The sequence below is a fragment of the Lampetra fluviatilis genome, chromosome 2 (genome assembly GCF_964198595.1).
Source record: "Lampetra fluviatilis chromosome 2, kcLamFluv1.1, whole genome shotgun sequence".
NCBI lineage: Eukaryota > Metazoa > Chordata > Hyperoartia > Petromyzontiformes > Petromyzontidae > Lampetra > Lampetra fluviatilis.
In genome coordinates, this window is record NC_136276.1 from 27,462,291 (window position 1) to 27,485,895 (window position 23,605).

At 50.1% G+C, this 23,605-nt stretch overlaps 1 protein-coding gene across 5 annotated transcripts in view; it reads right to left on the reverse strand.

Annotated features, from left to right (window-relative positions):
• Positions 1 to 23,605, reverse strand: part of KIDINS220 (kinase D interacting substrate 220) — a 124,304-nt gene that overhangs the window by 10,016 nt on the left and 90,683 nt on the right. For 4 of the 5 annotated variants that reach the window (XM_078873080.1, XM_078873077.1, XM_078873078.1 and 1 more), the window contains 5 exons: positions 11,157 to 11,189; positions 7,697 to 7,834; positions 4,437 to 4,535; positions 3,088 to 3,363; positions 204 to 404 (listed from right to left, as the gene is read on the reverse strand). In XM_078873080.1, the coding sequence (XP_078729206.1) occupies positions 204 to 404; positions 3,088 to 3,363; positions 4,437 to 4,535; positions 7,697 to 7,834; positions 11,157 to 11,189 (747 nt within the window). The remainder of the gene's footprint in view (positions 1 to 203; positions 405 to 3,087; positions 3,364 to 4,436; positions 4,536 to 7,696; positions 7,835 to 11,156; positions 11,190 to 23,605) is intronic. The other variant, XM_078873079.1, reaches the window with a different exon arrangement.

Sequence of the window (23,605 nt, forward strand, 5' to 3'; positions counted from 1 at the left end):
GGGGTGGTAGGGGTGGTATGAGTGGTATGAGCGGTAGGAGTGGTAGGGGCGGTAGGGGTGGTAGGGGTGGTAGGAGTGGTAGGGTTGGTATGAGTGGTAGGAGTGGTAGGAGTGGTACGGCCGGGTAGGAGCGGTAGTAGTAGTCGGCGAGTTCAAGACTGGTGGCGAGTGCCGGACTGCAAGTGCGCCAGCGCGCGACCGACCTGCGAGCTCTTGATGGAGCTGGCGCCGCTGGTGGGGCAGTCCACCTGCGCCATCTGGCTGATGTATGCGCCGTACGCGTCGCGGTACTCTGCCTGCTGCCGCTCGGCCAGGCGCGACAGCTCCGCCACGGAGGCCTCCGAGTTGAGGCTGGACATGCTGTGCGTTCGGTGCGACAGTCCGTCCGCCAGACGGCCCGCGCCCTGCGGCGACAGCGCGCACGGCAGGCACATTGCGGGCGGGAAAGCAGCCGAGAGCTTTGCGTCGGTGACGAACGAGGAATCGCAATAATAATAATCATTGTTATTTTTACTATTTCGTACGTTTGGTATTCGATACCGTTGAGAATAGGTTTTTCCCCTTTTATCTGGCAACAAAACAGGTGTGTTAAGTTGTTGAAACACCAAACTGAAACCTTTTACAAGGAATCCCGTCTGCATTCACCACAATGCTTGTGGTCAAAATACAAACAAAAAACACACTGATGATATATGCATTGTCCTTGAAACTGATTGGTCCACACCAGGAACAGCTTTCTTTAGAGCCTAGTCTCATATGGTGTTCGACCTGATGACGCCTAAAGTCGCACAGTTCAAAGACAACGCACTATCAGAGTAATGAGAGCTCGGGGTGAGCCTCTACATCATGGGAGGGACCTCCTTTGCCAGTACCAAAATATTCGCTACCATTCTCGTACCCCCACAACCGTCATCTAAGGTCACGCTCATTACACACAAAGTGCCTGCCACAGATGAACCGCAATACCTTGCCGATCTCGTCAAGGAGCAGAAACCATCACGCGGACACTGGTCGTCTCGCAGCGGCGGCTTTCGTCTAGCCTTCGAAGAAAGACGCTCACCGCATCGTGCGCTTTCAGATGTGCTCCTGCCGCAATCTGGAATGCTCTTACAGTAAAACCTTGGATTGCGAGTAACTTGGTCTGCGAGTTTTTTGCAAGACGAATTTTTTTAAAAATAAATATTAATTTCATAAACGAGCGAGGTCTTGCAATACGAGTAGTACGTGTATACGCTTCGTCTGCCGAGCGTCACGTGATCACAACTGATAAACGAGTGCTTTGATATACGAGTGCTTTGGATTACAAACACGTTTCCGGAACGAATTATGCTCGCAATCCAAGGTTTTACCGTACTTTCGGTAAAGTCACGTAGAAGGGAAATAATAAAATAATAAAAATAAAACATAATAAAATAATTCTCAGGACGTTTCGGCCACAACGCAAGCAGCCGTCCTCAGGTGAAGACCAGGTCTGTCTTTTTGGGACGATATCACGGGACCTTCATCGTCCCGCGGGAAGCGAACGGGCGCATGGTGTTTATAGTCAACACACCCACGCAAATATTAACCAGGGCGGGCATTTCGAGGACTCCCGCTATTAGGTGCAGAAGTACGTGCGGCAGCAGCAGCAGCATACACACGACACAAAGCACGCACGTTCTTAGAGTACACGTACGTACGTACGCGCGTTACATGCGAACGCTGGCTCGGAGCCCAGCCGCAATGTGATGGGCGGTGGGGGGGGGAGTTTGCCATTAAGGCTGGCGGCCCTGTTATAGAAGCAACGTTGCCAACAACATGAAAGAAGGTCCAAAGAAATATGCGAACGTAGACACGTGGGAGAGGGCCGGGCCACCCCCCTCGGGCAACGGCGTAGGCCCCTCCGGCCGAGTTCCGTGACGGATTGGCAAGGGGTGAACGCATCAAACGCGGTGGGGTGGGGGTGGGGGTGGGCTAAGGAGCGGATCAGACTAGCACGCTGGCAAGCTGGAACACTGACAAGAGGAGGTACGGTTGTGGCCTAAGTGTCAATACATTTTAGTTTTTTTCTTCAAGTGCAGGTGGCGTGCATCCAACAAGCGAGATGGAGGGGAAGCGCGGCGGAAATTCAATCGGATCGGCGGTTACAAGGTCAGCCGCCACGGGACGACGCTATCGTCGCGAGTGAAGATACGAAGGGGTCACAGCACGGGAGGGGAAGGCTGGCTGCTGCAGCCAAGGGCGGATTGGACGGTGCGTTCCTACGCATGGCGACGTTCGTTAGCAGTGACGGCCTAGAGGACGAGGTCAAGGGACTCGATTGCAGCCTGCAAAGCCTCCCGGGAAACGAGGAGATAACCGTCAAAGCGTCAACATTTCACCGGCATGTGAGGAGGAACAAATAAGTGCCTGTGAGTGATGCCGCAGGGGCCAAGTATGTATGTTGAACTTCCTTCGCACCACATGTAGCCAAGCGTGCTAATCGGAGACGGTGACATTAACGAGCAAGGCGGGGGAGTTCCTGCGGAGCTCTGCGACCTGTTTTCGGGTTGCGCGTCGCGTGCTGTTCGGCACGACGTGCGACGTGACACAGCGGAACGATGTTGTCAAAACACAATTCTCGATGTAAAATTAGGTCGGCCAGCGTGCAACTCGCTGTCCAAAGTGGAGCTTTCCAGTGAAGCGATTAAGGTGCGATTTTATTGTTTGCCGAATTTGCCAAATGGGAGGGAACAGCAACTCGACCGCCAGGACCACATCACCCCTCTCAGTACCCTCCCGAGCCCTGTATAGCGCTTGTGTGGGTGACCACGTCGTGCGTCAAGAGACGGTGGACGGGTGGTGGTTTAGTGCAGTCGGCGTCGTGGGAGGCAGCGGCGGAGGGCAGTGCGCCCCGAGCCCATTGTCGTTCTGCCCTGCCTCCCACGCCTTCACCAATCCCGCACCGACCACCGGTCAAACGCCCCTCACGCCCTCTCGCATGGCGCGCGGAGGGGGGGTGAGCGGGAGGAGGGGCGGTTCTCATCCAGCAGCAGATTGACAAACGGGCGGGGGGCTGTGGCTGCTGCTGCGGCTGCTGCTGTTGCGGCTGCTGCTGTTGCGGCCCACCTGCCACAGCGAGGTCTGTCCGCCCAGCGCCGGCTCGTCCAGGCCCACGGTGCACAGCTCCTCGAAGCTGAAGTTGAGGCTGTACTTGTCGTTGGGCAGCGCCGCGTCCGGCTTGGCGGCCGCCCCCACGGAGGCGGAGGCGGTGACGGTGGCACGTTCGCGGTGAGGGGGCGGCCCCCCGTCCAGGGCGCCGACGCCGCCGACGCCGCCGCCGGACTCGCCGGCCGAGCGCAGGTCGTGCGACGGCTGCTTCTCCAGCTCGCGCATCTCCAGCACCTGCGGGCGTTGGGGCGGGACGGAGAGAGGGGGGAGGACGGACGGGCAGACGGGTGGACGGACGGCGGATGAGGACGATATTAAAGGTCGCCGGGTGGCATGGGGGGGGGTGGGAATACCATGGCACGGTGTGCAGTCGGCACCGCTGACAACCTGAGATGGAATTGGGATTTGGGCCACATGTAAGCAAACTAGGAGCCAGGTAGCATCGCTCGTAAAGCAACAAAACTAAACCATTTTTATTTTACCAGGCAGCTATATTGCTCTTTTTCAGAAGCGACCTGGCCACAAATGATTGCTGCTGAACCAAGTGGCTTATCATGTTTCTAAATATTCTTGGTTCTTTCGGTAAAGTCACGTGACTTTCCCGAAAGAACCAAGAATATGAATCCCTGCAGTCACGAAAGCTTGAAATCGAAATGTTTCTAAATGTGGAGGAAAAAACCAGAGGACCTGGAGAAAAATCCACGCGACCACGGAGAAGAACATGCAAACTGCAAATAGGGTCGGGATCGAACCCACGACTCCTGTACACCTGGCGCTGCAAGTCAACATCTCTCCACGGTGGCGAGATGTTAACTAACAAAACCCGCTTCCTTGCAGCGATGAACATCAAGTGGTCAAGCAGTGACCGGTTGGCTCAGCCATCTGTGATTTTAAACCGGGTTCTCAAGTTTTAATCTGGGCGCCAATGACTGCCAAGCAGCCGTGACATTCCAGCTCCATGACAATGCCACAGATAAGCACACACCAGTCTTAACCGCAAGAATGCAATGCACATGAACATAAGGTACAGTACAATTTACATTTACATAAACGACTGAGCTGCACATGCTGGCTGCCAAAGGGCAGATAATTTCACCATGCTGATACACTTTAAACATTGTGCTGTGAACGCCGATTGGTACAGGGAGCCATGTTGTTGTTGCAACACGTTGTTGACGTTGTTGTTGTTGTTGTTTGGGATCGGTGGCTCACGTTCCATCGCGGTGCAGGAGCGAGCACACACCACCGTGTTGTGGCGTTGGTTTATGAAGCACGGCTGTGTGTGGCAGCTCAAGCTGCAGCCTCACCATGCTTCTGAAGAGCTGCCAGTCTCCAAAGTTCATGCTCATTTCGTCCTTGAGTTCATCCATGTTGCACTGTGCCAGCACTCTTCCATTGATGTTTGCCTGTTTGGAATGTCGCATAAAATACACAAAGACAAAGATCCCCCTGTATAGCCTCAACAGACTTTTTGGGACAAGTGCTGTTAGCGAGCATCACCTTTGAAGGCTGGCACAACACACGACGGGGGCAAGGTGGCCAGCACCACACCCGACCGCCGTTGTCTCGTGAGTGGCGATGTTTACACATCGCACCCGCTACATATTTGAGGACGAGTCGACCTAGGGGAGGCCCACGGCCGGTTCAGATAATCACCACCGGTGTTAGCCGTGAGCAGGAATCGAACTCGGGGTCACCGGGTTCGTAGCGCTGTGCGCACACCACTGCGCCTCCGCTCACCACATAAAACACACACACACACACACGAGGACAAAGATCTCCTGTGTTCGAGTTGCACGCGACCGGGGCGAGTCCAGAGCGCAGTAAAAATGTCATCCTCCATGAATGGGGTGGCGCTCATTGCACATTGGCGGCCCACAGCAACTTACAGGACATTCCACATTACCATGGTGGGGGCCAGTCTGTCAACACGACAACAACCCTAAACGTTTATTGTCCGTGGAGGAACGGGCTGGCCGATTTGACCTGGAGCCAGGATTTGAAATTCGCGGTAAAATGGGTGAAGGCAAAGGCACAGCCCTGCAATTTCTTGCTCACGCCACTGCCGGCAGAAGGGCCTCCACCGTAGGCTCTTTGGCCTACTCTCCCACGATGGCCAGTCGTGATGAAAGAGGTGGATGTACCCATCAGTGTAAATGAATACATTTATCCTGCTGGGCAGACAAAAGTGCAAGGTCGATTAACAAATATTGCTCAAGCTTTTCTGTGCCAACAGATGGAATCAAACCCGTTGGCCAGCGTAGAATAATATTATAAAACACTTTAAAAATCTTTTTTTATAATTTAATGAGCTGCTAAAATAAAAGGGCGGAGAGAGCGTGAAAGACGCTCCGGCGAGTACGATCCCTCTAGATTCCAAAGCGGTGTTAAAACGCACCAGCAGCGTGGACACAGCCGCGTTGTTATGACGTACGTATGTCTGCACGTGTTTTGAACTTCTTTCGCACCGTACGAAGCCAACCGTGCTCATCGGAGGTGCGGAGGGAAGGACAACAAACTAAATGCTAAAAGCAGTTAATCTAGATGATGATTTAAAAGCGCGAAGCACCCGTGGCTTCCTAACATCGGAAGGAAGAGCGTTCCAGACAGCCGCTGAAGCGCATCGGAAAGCACGCGATGTGTATGCGTGTGTTGAACTTCTTTCGCACCGTACGTAGCCAACCGTGCTAATCGGAGGTGCGATGCAGTGACCATGACGACACACAGCGCCACGGGGAAAAGTGTTGAACCGGTGGCACCAACTTATGGCCCTATAAGTTGGTGCCACCGGATCAACACAATATCGCAGCAACTGCCGGGCTCCTGGATTCATCAATTCATCTGCAGGGCGCTAAAAACTCACTTCGTGCGGCAGTAACAGACTCGTTCCAAAGAAAAAAGGGCACAAAGCGAAACCGCAGGAGGTGACAGCTGCCTGCCAGGTAGCGCATACTGACAAAGATCCCCTGTATAGGCTCAAGAGACTGTTGGGACAAGTTCTGTTAGTGAGCACCTATGAGGGGGTGGGTGGCCAGAAGCACACCCGGCCGCCTTTGTCTCTCTAGTGGTGATTTTTACAAACCACACCACGTACTCATTTGTGGCCGAGTCAACCTAGGGGAGGCCTAGGACCGGTTCAGATATTCATCAGTGGTGTTGGCCTTGAGCGGGAATCGAACAAGGGTCGCCGGGTTCGTAGCGCAGTGTAGCGCTGCACCGCCACTCGCACAGTGCACACAGTGTGTGCCACACGTCCGACCCGAATCCGAATCATAATTTTTATTCAAACTGGAGGAGGAATCCGATGAGCCCTGAAGCTCTCTTCCACAGATGTCCAGTAAACCGCATAGCTGCATAATTAAAACCACGTATACCGAAGTTTGGGTAGATATAGGTCAGCCGCATTTCCACGAAATTGCACAAACCGAACCCGCTTAGAGCGAGGGAAACGCGGAAAGCTTCCACAGGGCGACCGAAGTGGAGGCGCGTCGGCTGGGCGTGGACCGCGGTGAGTTTTCGGCGTTTTTTGGAAGCCACAAGCCTAGGCGCCAACCTTTCCAAAATGGCTGCAAATGTCTAGATTGTTTTATTTTTTTTTTAAACCCATTTCGACTTTTAAAATGTAATCGATGTAGTCATCCATTGTGTCAGCAGGACTCTTTAGGCGGAACTTAGTGAACCGGCACAGGTTTCGATGCAAGAACGTGAACTCTTACAGCAACGCTTGCATCCGTGCTGCTGTGTTCAACACGGGCTGTAACGCCGGGGATACTGAGGTGATTTCGGCTGTGCGACTCACAGCAAACTGGGAGTGTTTTTTTTTTGTTTTTTCACGTTTGCACATTCACAGCATGGCTGCAAATTGGCTGGACGAGGTCACGCGTCTTTGGCCACCACGGCCTTCCTTACGGTTGAGCAAAAAAAAAGGAGCGCGACAGCTGCGAGTCACGTGATCACAGTCGCCCGAGGATAACCACTTCACTGCATCGCAGAGTCTGGAGAATTCTCGTACGTTTTGAAATAGTTTTCTTAATTAAAGCTTGGCTGATTATTAACCGAACTGATTTGACGAAGAGGGTTCAGTCTCCACAAAGGTGAATTGGCTCTGCGATACAGTGAACTGGGTTTCAAGTCGGTCTGCCGTCATGTCACTGGCAATGTTTCGGGACCACGCCCAACGGCAGGATCCGACACGAGCATGCTCTGTTTTTATAGCAAATAATCTTGGCTGGGTGGGAAGTCAACAATGATCGTTGTTGTACGGACAAAAAGGTATTAGAGCCTCCAGCATCGCAAAGTTCAATGGGCGCAACTGGCTCAGGACTGCCATGTATGTATGTTGAACTTCTTTCGCACCGTACGTATCCAATCGCGCTAATCGGAGGTACAGCATTCAGTAGCCACTTCGGAAAGGTGACTTTTTTTTAATTCGTGCTTTATCGCAAGAGTTTGCCGGCAACGATCCAGACTCCCCGCTTGAGCGACAGGTCCCTGCAGAGGTTGTACCTCGACACCCGTCATCCAAGTCCGCCTCGCCAGCAAGGGCGTGTGCCGCGCTAGCACGCACCTTGCGGATCGTGTCCTGGTACTTGTCCAGGAGGCCGTGGTCAATGCCCTCGAGGGTGGCGAGGCGTTCACACACGTCCGCCACGGGGAGCGAGCTCAGCGTGGGCGAGGTCGCATCGCCCAGCAGGGCCGCCGATGACTGCACGGACACACGGGGTTGGCACACGGCACGTACAGCATGACACACGGGTAAGACACAACACGCAGAGCATGACACACGCGTGGCACACAGCAAAATGTGATTTTTTTTTTTATTAGTGTGGATATTAAGCAATCGGTGCAATCCAATGTGTACATGAACTCCACCATGTGACACAAACATTGCTGACTTGTTCGGTATCGCCAAGCCATTGTGATGCCAGAGGCATAATACACGTGGCGCGACCTCAGATTGTGTTAACAACACCGATGCTGACACAGGCCCAAGTGGCATAGCTTTGTTTAAGGTCATCTCGGTCCCAAGATGCCTCTTTGATGTGCCCTCTGCCACTTGCGCCAGGAAGGCTATTTCCAGCCCAAACTCGGACAAAAACCCGAAGCCTTCAAAGCCCTCCGTGAGTATGTGAACTAATTTGTGCAAATGTTATTGGATTAATGAAGAAACATGCAAACACTTCAAGGGTGATCTACCATAAGCCTTTGTTCGTGGTATTTGGGTCGCGAAAATATTTGGAAATTCCACTGCGCGACTTCCAAATATTTTCTCGTCTTGCCATTTTTTTCTAGGGGAATAAACATTTCGCAGATTGCTGTACTTTGCCAAGTAAACGTTGATATCATTGACCACAGAGGTCAACATTTTAACGGGGAATCTTTGCAAACCACATCAGTGTTAATTGCGGTCGGGTAACGAGTGGGGCTGGGTAGCTCCTTCGTGAACCGATACCGTGTCTGAGCAATGAGCTGGGACATGCAGAGGCCCGAGTTCAAAACTTTGTCTGTGCCACGCATTATTATGAAAAAGAGGGCCGTCTACTGAAGTGACTTCAGAAGTAGTTCCATGACATCATCTTCCAAAGCCATTCTCTGACACAGGCTGATGGAATACTCATTGGCCAACACTTGCAAATGACAATGCATTGGGTTTATAATGAAGCTGATGGAACAATATGAATGTAATTTGGAGATTTTGTTTTTATCTGATATTAAGATTCTAACATATCCGCAAGCATGAGAAAGACAAAGACCCCCCTTATAGCCTTAACAGACTTTGGGGCAAGTGCTGTTAGCGAGCACCTATGAAGGCCGGCACGGCACACGAGGAGGTGGGTGGACAGCATCATGCCCAGCCGCCTTTGTCTCCCAAGTGGGATGTTTTCTCAATGTACCAGGTACTAACTTGAGGCTGAATCGACCTAGAGGAGGCCCAGGACCAGTTCATATAACCCATCACTGGAGTTGGCCGTGAGCGGGAATCGAAATCGGGTCGCCGGGTTCGTACGCAGCGCACTAACCCCTGTGCACTTTGGCTCCCGCGCAAACATACGCACACTGGAACACTTTCATACGCACACGTACACATTCCCAAGCAGAAGGAAACGCATTTGTTCTTGTGGCTTTTTGAGCAATTGTATTAATTTCCCTGTTAAGAAATTCCACCTGAAATTTTTATCTGTTGAAACGGCCAATCCATGTAAATTAATACCAGTCTCCAATACGTTTGTACATTTGAGAATACATATTCCCCATTTAATATTGCGAACCCCAGGGATGATTGATATTGGCAAGCATCCATTAGGGTTGGCACAGGACAGGGATGCTTTGGCCAAGACTACACCGAAGCACCACCTTTGTTTCACCATTGCTGATATGCATCGCACGAGCTACTCAAATTAAGGCCGAGCTGACCTAGGAGCGGTCTCACGACAGGCTCGTATTGCACAGCCGGGAATTGAACCCAGGTCACTCAAAGTAGAGGGCGCTAATCGTTGCTCCTCCCTCTCTCTGTACGGGACGTGCAATTCTGCAGCGTGCAGCATGCTTCGCGTTTTTTGCCCCCCCCCCCCCGCACGTGTTTGCGTGCCGACACGAGCAGCGGAGTCAGGGGGCACCGGCCGGTGCGAATTCATTGAGGTTTGCAAAGAAATTCCTGCGCACAACGCATTATTTGTCGGGCGGCGGTGGGATTCGCGCGCAATCGAAATAGCGAACAAGTCATGTCACGCTCCGACGCGCATCTCCATTCGCAACACAAGCGGCATCATTCCTCCCCGCAACCATTCCATCTCACGAGCAGCAATCAACACCGGGTTTGTTATGGGGTGCACACAGACCCTTCCCGGCACGTGTGGATCTCGATTTTTGGTGCGGCCTCGGACCAAGTAAAGCTCTAAATATTGAACAAATGCGATGTTAAATAACGCGTTGAGTCAGCCGCGTGAATGGGCTGGGCTGCGTTTTGGTAAGCGGTGAGTAGTGTTGGAGGAGCTTTGGAGAATAGCAACAGAAGATGAAAAAAAAATACCACGGATAAATAAACACATTCCCACGTGTGTGTGCTTTTTTTAAGCAAAATTATTAATAGAATGAGAGCTCAGTCAAGTAAAGTTACAACAAATGGCAAAATATCAAGTGTCTCCATAAGCATACATAAGTCCAACTTATCATGGCAGGAGCCAGCCTCTGGGATAACCCAAGTTGATCTACCATAAACTGGTACTCAATTTATGAACCCTGGAGGGGTGATAACCTACGTTGACCCTCCCCGAGAATTTGGAAATAAAAAAAAAGCTCCAGACACTTGAACAACACCCTGCTTGCTGTACTGCCTGCTCATTGGCTACCAGGCAGCTCCAGTGAGCTTGGTGAGCGTTTGGAACCTACAAGGTCCACCAATGCTTGCTTCTAAAGTGCTGCATTGCAGGCGTGCACCACCAATGCCTGGCTAAAGTCAATGATCTTCCCAATAAGCTGAATACACTGCTGGCACGAAAGTGCTGTTGTTCGCAAGTATTTAACAAAAAAAGGCTGGCACAGCAGAGGAGCAGATTGCATGCTCAGCGCAAAAAAATGTCACTCAAAAGTTTTCACGTTCAGGCCGAGCCAACGAAAGGGAAAGAGGCCCAGGTTCACTTTGGAAACCAACCGCCACTGAGGCCGTGCATGACCAGGAATCAAACCTGGTCACGTGAGAACTCAGGGCAAACTGCATTGGCCACCGACAAGAGCTCCGCAAATTCAATCGCACGCGCATGCACACAAACACACAAGCAGGGACACGTGCTGTGGCGTGCACACGCACAGCGATGTTAGCCGAAACAATCTCCAAAATTAGTATGCTCGGAACGGTCAGCACCACCGAATGAAGTTAACATTTCAAAGACAGCACGTACATTTTGAGTTTGTGCACACATGCCGTGCGTATTTTAGTACGGAAAGTTATTCCACTGGCTGCGTTGTGCACAAAACGAGAGTGGTTAGGAGTTAAGGATTGCGAGCCAAACCCACAATGGCACACCTACAGCCGATATTCTTTTCTGCTTCCGTAATTTGCGCTGCAAAACAGAGAAGAGTTTGAAGAGGACAAAAAGACGGGGGGAGGGAAGGAAGGAAGGAGAAAACATTACGATAGAGCCAGACGATCATCGGAAAAATACAGAGTCGGTGCACACAGGGGACGATAAATCACAGCGCGGTGCAGAAACCCACCGTTATTCCCGCTCTGTCCACAACAGCGGCACTCGTAACTGCGATAAGCAACGCCGGGGGTTCGGCGAACCGAAAACCCCGCCACCCATCGCGGAGCCTCCCGTTCCACGCCCGCCAACCTTCTCCGTGCATTTACAAACACAAACGGTGGCATGCTGAACGTGCCCGATGCTTGTTAAATGCTGGGAACGTAACTACGCATTGGTTATCGACGGCTAGCCTCACTATATCGCACGTGAAACCGTGCCTGCATGCGTATATGGGAAAGGTCATGGGTTCATGTGACTCTTCCACAGCCATACAATTTGTCTCGTCACTTCATTTGGAATATTTCACCTCGGAGGCAAAAAAAAAAAAGATCTCTTGAACAGACTTTGGGGACAAGTGCTGTTGGGGCAAGTGCTGTGAAGGCCGGCACGGCACACTTGGGGCTGGGTGGCCAGCACCATGCCCAGCCCGCCTTTACACAGAGCACAAGGAACTCATTTGAAGCTGAGTCAACCTAGGGGAGGTCCAGGACCGGTTTCAGATATTCGTCACCGATGCTGGCCGTGAGCGCTCGCCCCACGCACACATGCAACGGACGTAATTATGCACCCATTTTTAATTTGAAAGTTTTACGTTCCACGCGATGCATTGAGCAGGCGATTATAGCCTTTGGCACTCATCCCCGACTGATGTTGGCCGAATCGTCACAACCACGCAGATCATTGACGAGCAGCAGGCTTTTCTCTCTTAATCCAAGCATGCAACGTGCACTCTCTTGAAATGTACAGCTCGCAAAGCCTGCAGCGAGACGAGCACACCATGTTCTCCCAACTGCATCATTGGAAGCAACACGTCTGGCAGCCGCAAACAAAATGCAAAGCAACACCACCGGCGTCACGAACGTTGAGTTTACACAAGAGTCAGTGTCCCCCCCCCCGCCCCCCACACACACCCACAATCTCTGTTGGTGGCCTTCAGTCATTCGTGGAAGTTCCACATTTCTACGGTGGGAGTCAGTCTATCTATTTGGACAGCCGCTATTGATTAACGGCGCCAACTATAATCGCCGTTGTGGAGAATTCGATTGCATGGGAGCTCTTTTGCGCACGAGTTGTTGCAACTACCTTGTGAGCGTGCGTCTCTACCGATGCACCGGGCAAAGTTTCTCTTTGCTCGAGCAAGACTAGCGCGGCGCTGCGCTTTTCCACCGGGGTGGCCATGAGCCAGCGATAGATAATTCCACATTCCTATGATGCGGGGCCACGTCATCTACAAAGGACAACGAAGCGATGACTTCCGGGAAGAAAAAGAAACGTGGAAAAACTTGCAACGGTGCGGGCAGTTGAATGGACGACGCGTGAATGCAACACCGGACGGCGTTCCATTCAGAGGGAATATTTCGGATTTCTCGGCAGCGTCAAAAGCGAACGTTCACACGGCACGCCAAAGGAGAACGGAGGGCGCCGCAGAAAAGAAACCAACCCCAGACCGTACCAACTGCGACACGGATCCCCCATCGCTGCGGACAGCACAGGACAAGCGACCGTAACGAGGCGGCAAGGGCCCTTTCATGCTTGCGATGTGACAATGCCTTGGCAATGCTAAGCGCGTTGCGACCTTGACGCAGGGAATGCGAGGCGGAGGGAGGCGAGACGAGGCAGCCGCGAGGTTTCTTTGTCTGCGCGGGGGAAGGCAGCGTGACCTCAAGCCCGTTGGCTGCTGACCTTGGCTCGGGCTGCGTGACGGTGGCATAATGAGCCTTCTTCTTCTGCTCGCGGACGGCTGAATGCGGCGGCGCTTGTGTGAACGGCGGCGCTCGCAGGGGTTGGAGCGCGCCGTGCTGCCGTACCGCACACTCGCTGACACAGCGGCCGTGGGGCACCCAATCTCATGCGGTGGTTTCCCTGCTGTCTGCTGGCCGTGGCGGCGAGAGGGGGTGCCATGGTGGCGAGATGTTAACGACCTCGCCTGGTATGCAGGAGGTCGTGGGGTCACAACCCAGACCCTGGCGATGCCTGTATATTTGGAGTTTGCACGTCTCTCTCCCCGTGCTCAGGTGGACTTTCCTCCAGTTCCTCCAGTTTTTCCCTCCACATCTAGAAACCCGCGTTTAGAGTTATTTGGCTGCCGTAAATTTCCACGCGATAAGCCACTTCAATGAGCTTTCATTTGTGGCCAGGTCGCTTCTGAGAAATATCTCTAAAGCTCAGTGGGCTTTAAGCAGGCGAGGTAGGTAACGTCTCGCCACTGTGGCGCCCATCTCGCCACGACCCACGTGACCATCACCGTTATAATAATGTGATTTGTCTCGTGTACACCCCGAGATGTCACGCGTACCCCCCCCCCCCCCCCCACGGGTACCCGTACCACGGCCTGGGAACTGCTGATCTACAATCGAACAGGCCACCGTCTCTCCTGGGACAATGAGCATTACTTTGTGGGAAGTCAACGGTAGTTACCCTGAGGCTGGTCCCTGCCATGGGAAAGTGGACTTTCCACCACTGGCTCAGGACCGCGAATGGCGATGAGCACCACTCCTTTGCTCGCTTGACACCTGAATACGGCGGTTTGACGTGAGTACATGTGCACACTTGCCTACTCGTTTAACATTCACATTCGTGGGTTTGGCGTGCCAGATCTGAAAAAGATTCGAACAGGCATTTCTTTGAGAGGCGGCGACATGGGTTTCAACCAAAACTAAACTATTTTTATTTTACCAGGTAAGACCACTGAGCTATAAAGATATGTTTTCAGAAACGAACTGGCAATAAACGATATCTCAACTAAGTGGCTTATCATCATGTGGAAATATATAGCAGCGAAATACTCTAAACGCACGTTTAGGGAAAAACTTGAGGACACAGAGAAAGATCCACGCGACCACGGGGAGAGCACGCATACTCCAAATATACAGCAGGCGTCAGCGTCGGAATCGAACCCAAGTCTCCTGTATACAAGGCGAGGGAGTCCGTGATTCAGCCACCGCAATTGAAAAGGTTTCTCAAGTCCAGCGAATTGAAGCCCGGTTACCAACGGCTGCAAAAAAACAATCCAATTTTCTTTCGCTTCTACAGTAATCGGACGTTTCCCCCCGCTCACGAGAGCCGATTTGGCAGGCAGGACACGCACAGTGAATCACTTGCTCATCTGCGCAGCTATAGCGAGCAGTCTGGACACTGCGTGAACAAGGGCCCTTCACGGGATGTCCGGCAACACCGAGGGTTTCAACCAAAACTAAACTATTTTTATTTTACCAGGTAAGACCACTGAGCTATAAAGATATGTTTTCAGAAACGAACTGGCAATAAACGATATCTCAACTAAGTGGCTTATCATCATGTGGAAATATATAGCAGCGAAATACTCTAAACGCACGTTTAGGGAAAAACTTGAGGACACAGAGAAAGATCCACGCGACCACGGGGAGAGCACGCATACTCCAAATATACAGCAGGCGTCAGCGTCGGAATCGAACCCAAGTCTCCTGTATACAAGGCGAGGGAGTCCGTGATTCAGCCACCGCAATTGAAAAGGTTTCTCAAGTCCAGCGAATTGAAGCCCGGTTACCAACGGCTGCAAAAAAACAATCCAATTTTCTTTCGCTTCTACAGTAATCGGACGTTTCCCCCCGCTCACGAGAGCCGATTTGGCAGGCAGGACACGCACAGTGAATCACTTGCTCATCTGCGCAGCTATAGCGAGCAGTCTGGACACTGCGTGAACAAGGGCCCTTCACGGGATGTCCGGCAACACCGAGTGTTAACAACTCCAAGCCGTGCGCGCGGGCGACTTGTGGCTCTGCTGGGTTGAGGCCAGTCCTTCACACTGCGTCCCGACGGCGTGAGTGCAAACTTCACAAAACGTCGGCGTCTCTTTGCTCTAGCGAGCGATGCGGGGGGGGGGGTAGCACTCGCCTCAATTGGAAGTTCTTAGCCAGTGGTGGAAATTCCACGTTTCTTTACTATGGACCACTCTACTCTTTGACTTCCACCAACGAGCGACCTAGGAAGAATAGGCCAAGTCGGCTCACAAATGGTATTTAAAGCCACGCACACCCGATGGTTTAATTAAAGTGTCTTTCTTTAACTTCCGCTCGTACGGCGCGAAAAGAAGTTCCGACGTACATACATACGTCTGTTTAACACGTAGTAGGCTGTCGTGACCAATATCATCCATTATAAGGTTTTTTGTGTTAGATCGCGACATATAAATGTGTCGCTAAACCTGCCACCACCCGACACGGCCAATTAGTAAGGTTTGTCACGGAAACAGAACATGCCAATTTAATATTTATGACAGCCAAATCTGGCTGTCGCCTGATGAAGCTAGTTGAATTTACTGGCAAAACTTCGTTTTCAGATTGTAAATGTTGTGGCTTTGCTCTCCAACACACCGGTGTGCTGTACTAGTAACGAATTGGCACGTTCTGTTTACACGACAAACCTTACTAATTGTCTGTGTCGGGTGGTGGCGGGTTTAACGACACATATATTTACGCGACCTAACCCAAAAAACCTGTATCATGGACACATAAGTCTCACGGTGTGGCGACGATGCGGACAGCCACTCCCTGATGCAGGCAAGCGTGGGTCTCGGACTCGCAGATGGCGAGCGACTGAAAACAACACGCGAGCCCACGCAGGTCACGGCCCAGATTCCCCACCACGCGGCAATCAGCCACGGGGCCCTCGCCCAGATCGCCCCTAGGGGCAGACGAGAATGTTCCGTTAACCTGTTGCAGTGTTTCGACCGAGTGGAACGCTCCATTCTTTCCGCTCTGAGTAATTGTAAAAGAAAACGACATTTTTCTGCAGAACCCAATCATCCTCTCGTGATTAAATTAAGAGTGGGCCAATGCAATTAATATTTTTGTGCATCGTGTCCCTTGTGCCCATCAACGGAATTTATGCGTCTTAATTTACGGCGAGAATATAAAACAGATTTTTTGTTTTACGTAAATGTTTTAGATTTGAAATTTATGACCGCTCGTGGACTGGAAGTTATTACATTTGAGGCTGTATTACTGATGGGTATATGATGTCTAAAGACTAAATCGTAAATCACACGCAGATTAAAAGTGATCTGTGAAAACATGCACAACTGCGAGTGTGTGCGAACGCCGTACGTTTCCGAATATCCTTGTTTACGAAGACCGAGTGTGTCTGCTCTAACGATCAATGCGATGGGCATCATCTGCGTCGGTGACCCCCGAGGCAGTGGTGAAAATTTCCACGTTCCCGTGGAATTCCGAATGCACCTCCGACTGGGAACTGAATTCGCAAAATCTTCCTCCGTGCAAAAGTTTCCGAAGCGTACCCAACGCCAAAACGAGCAAAGCGACCGGCGGAATTCACTGCAAATGGAGGCTTTTCACTCTGCGAGCGTTAGCGAGGTCGCCGGACACACGCACGCGTGGCATGCAACACGCGTGCCATGCAACACACGTGCCATGCAACACGCGTGCCATGCAACACGCGTGCCATGCAACACGCGTGCCATGCAACACGCGTCGACGGGGAGGGGGGAACTCTCATAAGGGGCCACAACTGCCGCACGCACGCACGCACGCACGCAGCGCACAACCTCACTGCTCCGGCGTCCACAGGGAGGCCCGTCGACCGCGTCTTGTCTAACCAAGCCCTGGAGACGAGACGCGAACCGCTCACCAAAGGGAATCTGCCGCACAACAACGAGACATCTCGACCGCAGCAGAGACAAAGATCCCCCGTGCCCCCCACCCCCACCCCCCGTATAGCCTTTAGCAGGCTGCGGCTGGGGCAAGTGCTGTTAGGGAACATATCATTTGAGCCAGCGTGGCACAGGTTGGGGTGGTGTGGCGAGCACCGTGCTGGACCGCCTCTGTCTCCCCGGTGGCGATGTGAAACAACGCACCGCACCAGCTACTCGATTGAGGCTGAGTCGACCTAGCGGAGGCCCAGAACCGGTTCAGACAATCGTCACTGGCGTTGGCCGTGAGCGGGAATCGAACTCAGGTGGCCGGGTTTGGAGCTTGGCGTGCTACTCACTATGCTCCCCACACAAAGACATGTACACACACACAGACGCACGCACGCACACAGACGCACGCGCACACACACGTGTACGTGTCCGCCGTGGTGCTGGCTACACTAGGCCAAATTCGGAGTCCCGAGTGCTCGCCGACATCTCAGCTGCGATCGTTTCGAACTCTTCTGCTCCACGTTATTGAAGATTACCCAAACTCTTTGGTTTAACAATTAGGTCGAAATTTACTTATACACAATACCAAGATTTTAAGTATGCAGTTCAAACTGCTGTCGAGATGATACCTTAGTCGACTTTGCATATGTTCAACATATATTCTCAAGCGCCGATTGTCTAATGGAAGCAAAGAGACCGACTCAGATGCGATTTGAGTTTAAGCGCTGAAAAAAGATGATAAAGGTTATCTCCATATATGTGGCAGGAACAATACAAATGAGACAGAATTGTTTTGGAAATCGAATTTAGAAAATCTAATTTTGGGGACGGTAACTCATGCGTCACGTTTTCTGCACAGTTCCGTTTACATGTTGGAATTTGCGTGATGTTGTTGCCATATTTATATTTTGAAAGAGAATTCTGGTCTCCAAGAGCGATGGACCTAGTGTTATGTAAAGCTAATAATATATCTAATTGTACACTTTTCCTCAGCACATGTCTTCATGTAATACGAACAACACGTGAAAATTTCAAGAATGTCCTTCATTTATCCAGTGACGCCTCACCGAGTTTAAAGATTTTATTTTTTAGTAGGGTCCTGCATTGGGATGTTTGGCCAATTCCCTCACCGAGTGGTTTGCAAATCAATATGCATGGATAAATACCGTACATACGAGAAGAACATAATTAAAGCTCCACACAGATGGGTTCAAGAAATCCGTTCAACTACATTTCATCTTTTGGGCCACATTTCCGCCAAACAGGTTTGCTAGTCTTCTTGGTTCTTTCGGTAAAGTTACGTAGAAGGCATTTACACTAACCTCTTCTGCTGTAACTTCTTCTAATGCTAAACGAATTATGTCTAGAACTAGCTTAGCTCTTATACAAAATAGAATACAACAACAAAATTCAAGAACTACTCAACGATGGCAGCTATACAAAAATAAAAAGAGACCCCACCAACAGCCTCGTCATTAAAACCAACAAAATAATTTCTGATTCAACCGCATTAATTGATCAAATCAAACAGTTCTCGTTGAAACCTTCTGCAGCCAGGCCACCAAGATAATATGGCCTTCCAAAGATACATACCCTGCAGTCACGAAAGCTTTAAATCGAAAGGTTTGCTAGTGTCACAACACATGAAAAGTCATCTGTGTTTCACCAACAATGCCTCAAAGGCGAGCGCCGGTTACAGATGCGTTGGGATGTTTGCAAATTTCTATTGACTTTGATAGGTGGAAGAAAGGCGGAGTACCCAGAGAAAACCCACACATATACACGGGTGCATACACGCACAAAGTTTCGAACGGATATACTTGGAAATCCAACTCCTTGCCACCCCACAAACCACGCCAACAAAACCCGCTATTCACAGGCCGTCCCATACACAGATACAAACCAGGTTCTACTCCGCTTAAGCCTCCAAGAATGACAAGGACGTTCACTTCCAGGTCGACTTAGCCTGAGGCGATGACTGTAATGGACGAATGAAAACACACAGACTCGCTCGCTCTCTCACTCGCGCATACACAGCCGGCCACGGCAACTCCGTACCGCCTGCCCATCAGCAATGCTTAGCACGCAGGCGCGGCCGAAAGGAACACTACCCCCGGGTCAACACGACCTCTGCGAGAAGCGCCCCCCCTTTTCACCGCGAGGCCACGGCCAAGCAAATCTGCCGTGGGGGGGGGGGGGGGGGTGGTGTGCGCGTTCCGCCCCGAGCCAGCCAAAGTCGACCGCGCATTTCCGGGGGTGACTCTGCGATGACCGGAGAGAAATGCGAAGCTTCGCGACGACCACCGTGGGCAATTTAGCCAGGCGCTGTTAGGTTGTGCGAGGGGGGCCCGCTGTATGACCGCGGTGTGTTTCCAGTTCACCTTGGCGGGCGTTTGGAGATTTATCCGGAGCACGAGTGGTGATTATTTTCGGTTGCTTTTGTTGTCCTTCCTGCTTTTAATTAAAAAAAAATTGTTTGGGTCCCTTTTGGGTTGTTTTTTTTAGACAAAATAAACTGGCAGTGAAAAAAAACGAGTTGCTAGATTGTGATCAATCCCCACTGTGACAGGGTGGTGAACCCAAGTGTTCTCAGCTGATCTCCTTTCGTAGGATTTCTGTTCGGGTTTCGTGATACATGCGTGCACGAACTGTGCCACGTTTGTTTCTTGGGTTTATGAACTAATTAAAAAAAATAACTTCTAAAAAATTCAGCGCCGCTGAATTAAGATGTAAAAAAACTTACTCAAATCAACGCACGTGCTGAGCACCACAAATATTGGTAACACAATGTTCTTATTTGTGTTATTACAGTATAATAGACAAAGCTTTATCAAAGCACATCATTCTCATGGCGTCGATAAAATTGATACTATTTTGCGTTAAATAAACAGTCGTGCAATATAGGAATTTTGCATTTTCACCATGCCTTACAAATATATCAATGAAAAGCAGCAATAATTTTAGCATTGAAATGCTTTCACCTTTTTAAATCCTTTATATTAAGTTCGCATGCTTGCTTGCTTGCTTAGGACCGTGCAAATCTTTCGGTCGTTTTTTAACCCACTTCACGTGATCCAATCGAGCTGACATTTTCCACACAGACTCGTTGTGCCAGACAATTATTGTTCGTGAAAAAAAATTCCCAAAATTTTACACTTTTTAGGCAAAAAAAATTTATTTTACATATATTCAAATAGAACGCATTCATGGCATTGGCTGAACGTCAGAGTGTAAGAGCCCAGAGCGTAACCCCTCCACAGGCCGTGGCAGAGTATCGCAGTTGGTAGCGCCCTCGCTTCCCATGCCAAAGGTCGCGGGATCGATCCCCGCGTCCTCCACAGGCGAATATATTTTTAAATCCTTTATATTAAGTTCGCTTGCTTGCTTAGGACCGTGCAAATCTTTCGGTCGTTTTTTAACCCACTTCCCGTGATCCAATCGAGCTGACATTTTCCACACAGACTCGTTGTGTGTGACAATTAATTTTCGTGAAATTTTACACTGTTTAGGGAAAACAAATTAAATATTGAATTACCAATTGCTTAATGGTGGCAGACAATCATCTGACGCATAGGTGGCAGCCATCTCAAGCCAGAGGACGAGAGGACTCTAGCCGCCACGCATATTAAGGATTTATAGTGAAAAACTTTGTTTTTACGGGTTTACTTGTTAGTAATGATGAATTGCTGTCAATCATCATCGGCCATCCTCATCATGTTGTAACTACCATCATCATCATTATAATAATTCATCCTTATTTTTCTGGGGTCGATGAAATGAGCACAACATTATGAGGCTGTATCACCTGGTGGAACACCACTTGTGGTAAATGCGAACTCCGGTCATCCTTGCAGCAGCAGTGACTTTTGGCTAGCCGTTGAACAAAGACGGTCACTGCATCGCGCGGCGCTTTCAGATGCGTTTCTGCGACCATCTGTGAAAGCTGTTCCTTCCGATTTTTTACGTTATATTTGGCCTGTTTTTTCACAAACCCACACCATGAATATGGATATCACCGTCGAAATGCCAGGAATCGATTCGGGTAAGATGATTGACTGGTTGGGTTTTTTTTATTCTAGATGTGAAGCTTTCGTGACTGCAAGGATTCATACTCTTTGGTTTTTTTGGTAAAGTCACGTAGGTAAAAAATAAAAATAAAATAAATTAAAACAACTAAATTAAATCATGACATTTCGAAGACGGAAGCTTGTGTTGCCTCCGAAACGTCGTGATTTAATTTAGTTGTTTTCATTTCTTTTATTTTTCTTTTCTTTTTTACCGACGTGACTTTACCGAAAAAGCCAGATTATGGGTTTTTTTACTTTGACAATCGACGTATGAGTGGTCCCCGTCTACCCTGACTTAACATTCTCTCCTAACTTTACGAGGTTCACATGCCTCAACTCCCTCACGGAATCGGAGTGATGACAAGTCTTAGCTTGCACAATTCCATCCTGTACTCAGGCCCCTGGACTCTTCAACTAGGCAGTTGAAAAATAAGTTGCATGACCTTCTTGGTTCTTTCGGTAGAGTCACGTAGAATTGAAATAAAAAAATAATAAAAATAAAACATAATAAAATAATTCTCACGACGTTTCGGCCACAACGCAAGTTACTTGCGTTGTGAAAAATAAGTTGCATGATCTTCTTGGTTCTTTCGGTAAAGTCACGTAGAATTGAAATAATAAAATAATAAAAATAATTCTCACGACGTTTCGGCCACAACGCAAGTTACTTGCGTTGTGACCGAAACGTCGTGAGAATTATTTTATTATGTTTTATTTTTATTATTTTATTATTTCAATTCTACGTGACTTTACCGAAAGAACCAAGAAGATGAATCCCTGCAGTCACGAAAGCTTTAAATCGAAAAGTTGCATGATATTTGAGCAAAGGTGTCTGAGATGCATGCTAGGAATGCCGTGGCAAGACAGGCAGGAGTAGAAACGCACGAGTCCAGAAGAAAACGTGGCGGTCGTGTGTTGCAGACGTAACTTGGGCAAACATGGTTGGGCTTGGTGGGATGCGTGTGCAAGGATGGGGGAGGGACCGATTGACAGGCATTGGAGTGGTCCTCACGAGTGCAGCGATCACGGGGAGGACGAGAAGACCTCAGAGTGGACGGTGTGGGATACTGTCAGGGCAGGTCTACGGGTCTCTGTGCGAGTTTGTGGTTTTCCGTCCGAGGCTACAGCCCCCCCTATATGATGCTGGTGGTGTCTGTGTGAGCCTCGGAGTAGACGGTGTGGGATACTGTCAGGGCAGATCTTTGAGACCGCATTTCTAGCTTGCAGCCGCTGCGGGGTCTGGCGCAGGGTAGAAGGCGTTGTTGGCAATGAGGAGGTGTGGTGGCACCAACGGTTTTCAGAATCAGAATTTATGTTTATACTGAAAGGAATCTGATGAGCTATGAAGCTCTTTTCACAGATTGTACGTCCAGCAGGGGTGGGTCAGAACGTTACAAAAACAAACAAATACAAAAAAACACGATGGGAGTGCAAAGCAAAGGAAATGTGAAAAAAAAACTTAAAAATATATATACATCTTCTTGGTTCTTTCGGTAAAGTCACGTAGAAGGGAAGTAATAAAATAATAAAAATAAAACATAATAAAATAAGCTCCTAGCTTGGTAGTGTCTCATTCTTCACCTGAAGACGGCTGCTTGCGTTGTAGCCGAAACGTCGTGAGAATTATTTTATTATGTTTTATTTTTATTATTTTATTACTTCCCTTCTACGTGACTTTACCGAAAGAACCAAGAAGATGAATCCCTGCAGTCACGAAAGCTTTAAATCGAAATATATATACAAATAAAACTAAACTATTCTGATCTTACCATACAGTTGGCATGAATCCATGACACACAAATGAAAAAACGTTAATTCTAACAAACGCGATTCACTGCACGGAACGTGGACTGAAGGATGAATATTGACGAATAAACCGAAGCATCCATGTGACCCCTCCTTTTGACGCAGTCGTTGTACTTTGTTTCCCATGCAAGGTCACTTATCGACAGCGCTTGCAAAGTCAAGCTTTTCAATCCATCGGTTGGGACACAAACAATGAGGGTTGAGTAGAAAACCTCTAGAACAGGAGGCCCCCCCCCCCTTTGGTCCGTGTTGGCCTGCAGCCTGTGCGGGCGCTCTGTGTCGGAAGCGCCCGCTGGTGAACCACGTGGCTGGTGAACCACGTGGCTGGTGAACCACGTGGCTGGTGAACCACGTGGCTGGTGAACCACGTGGCTGGTGAACCACGTGGCTGGTGAACCACGTGGCTGGTGAACCACGTGGCTGGTGAACCACGTGGCTGGTGAACCACGTGGCTGGTGAACCACGTGGCTGGTGAACCACGTGGCTGGTGAACCACGTGGCTGGTGAACCACGTGGCTGGTGAACCACGTGGCTGGTGAACCACGTGGCTGGTGAACCACGTGGCTGGTGAACCACGTGGCTGGTGAACCACGTGGCTGGTGAACCACGTGGCTGGTGAACCACGTGGCTGGTGAACCACGTGGCTGGTGAACCACGTGGCTGGTGAACCACGTGGCTGGTGAACCACGTGGCTGGTGAACCACGTGGCTGGTGAACCACGT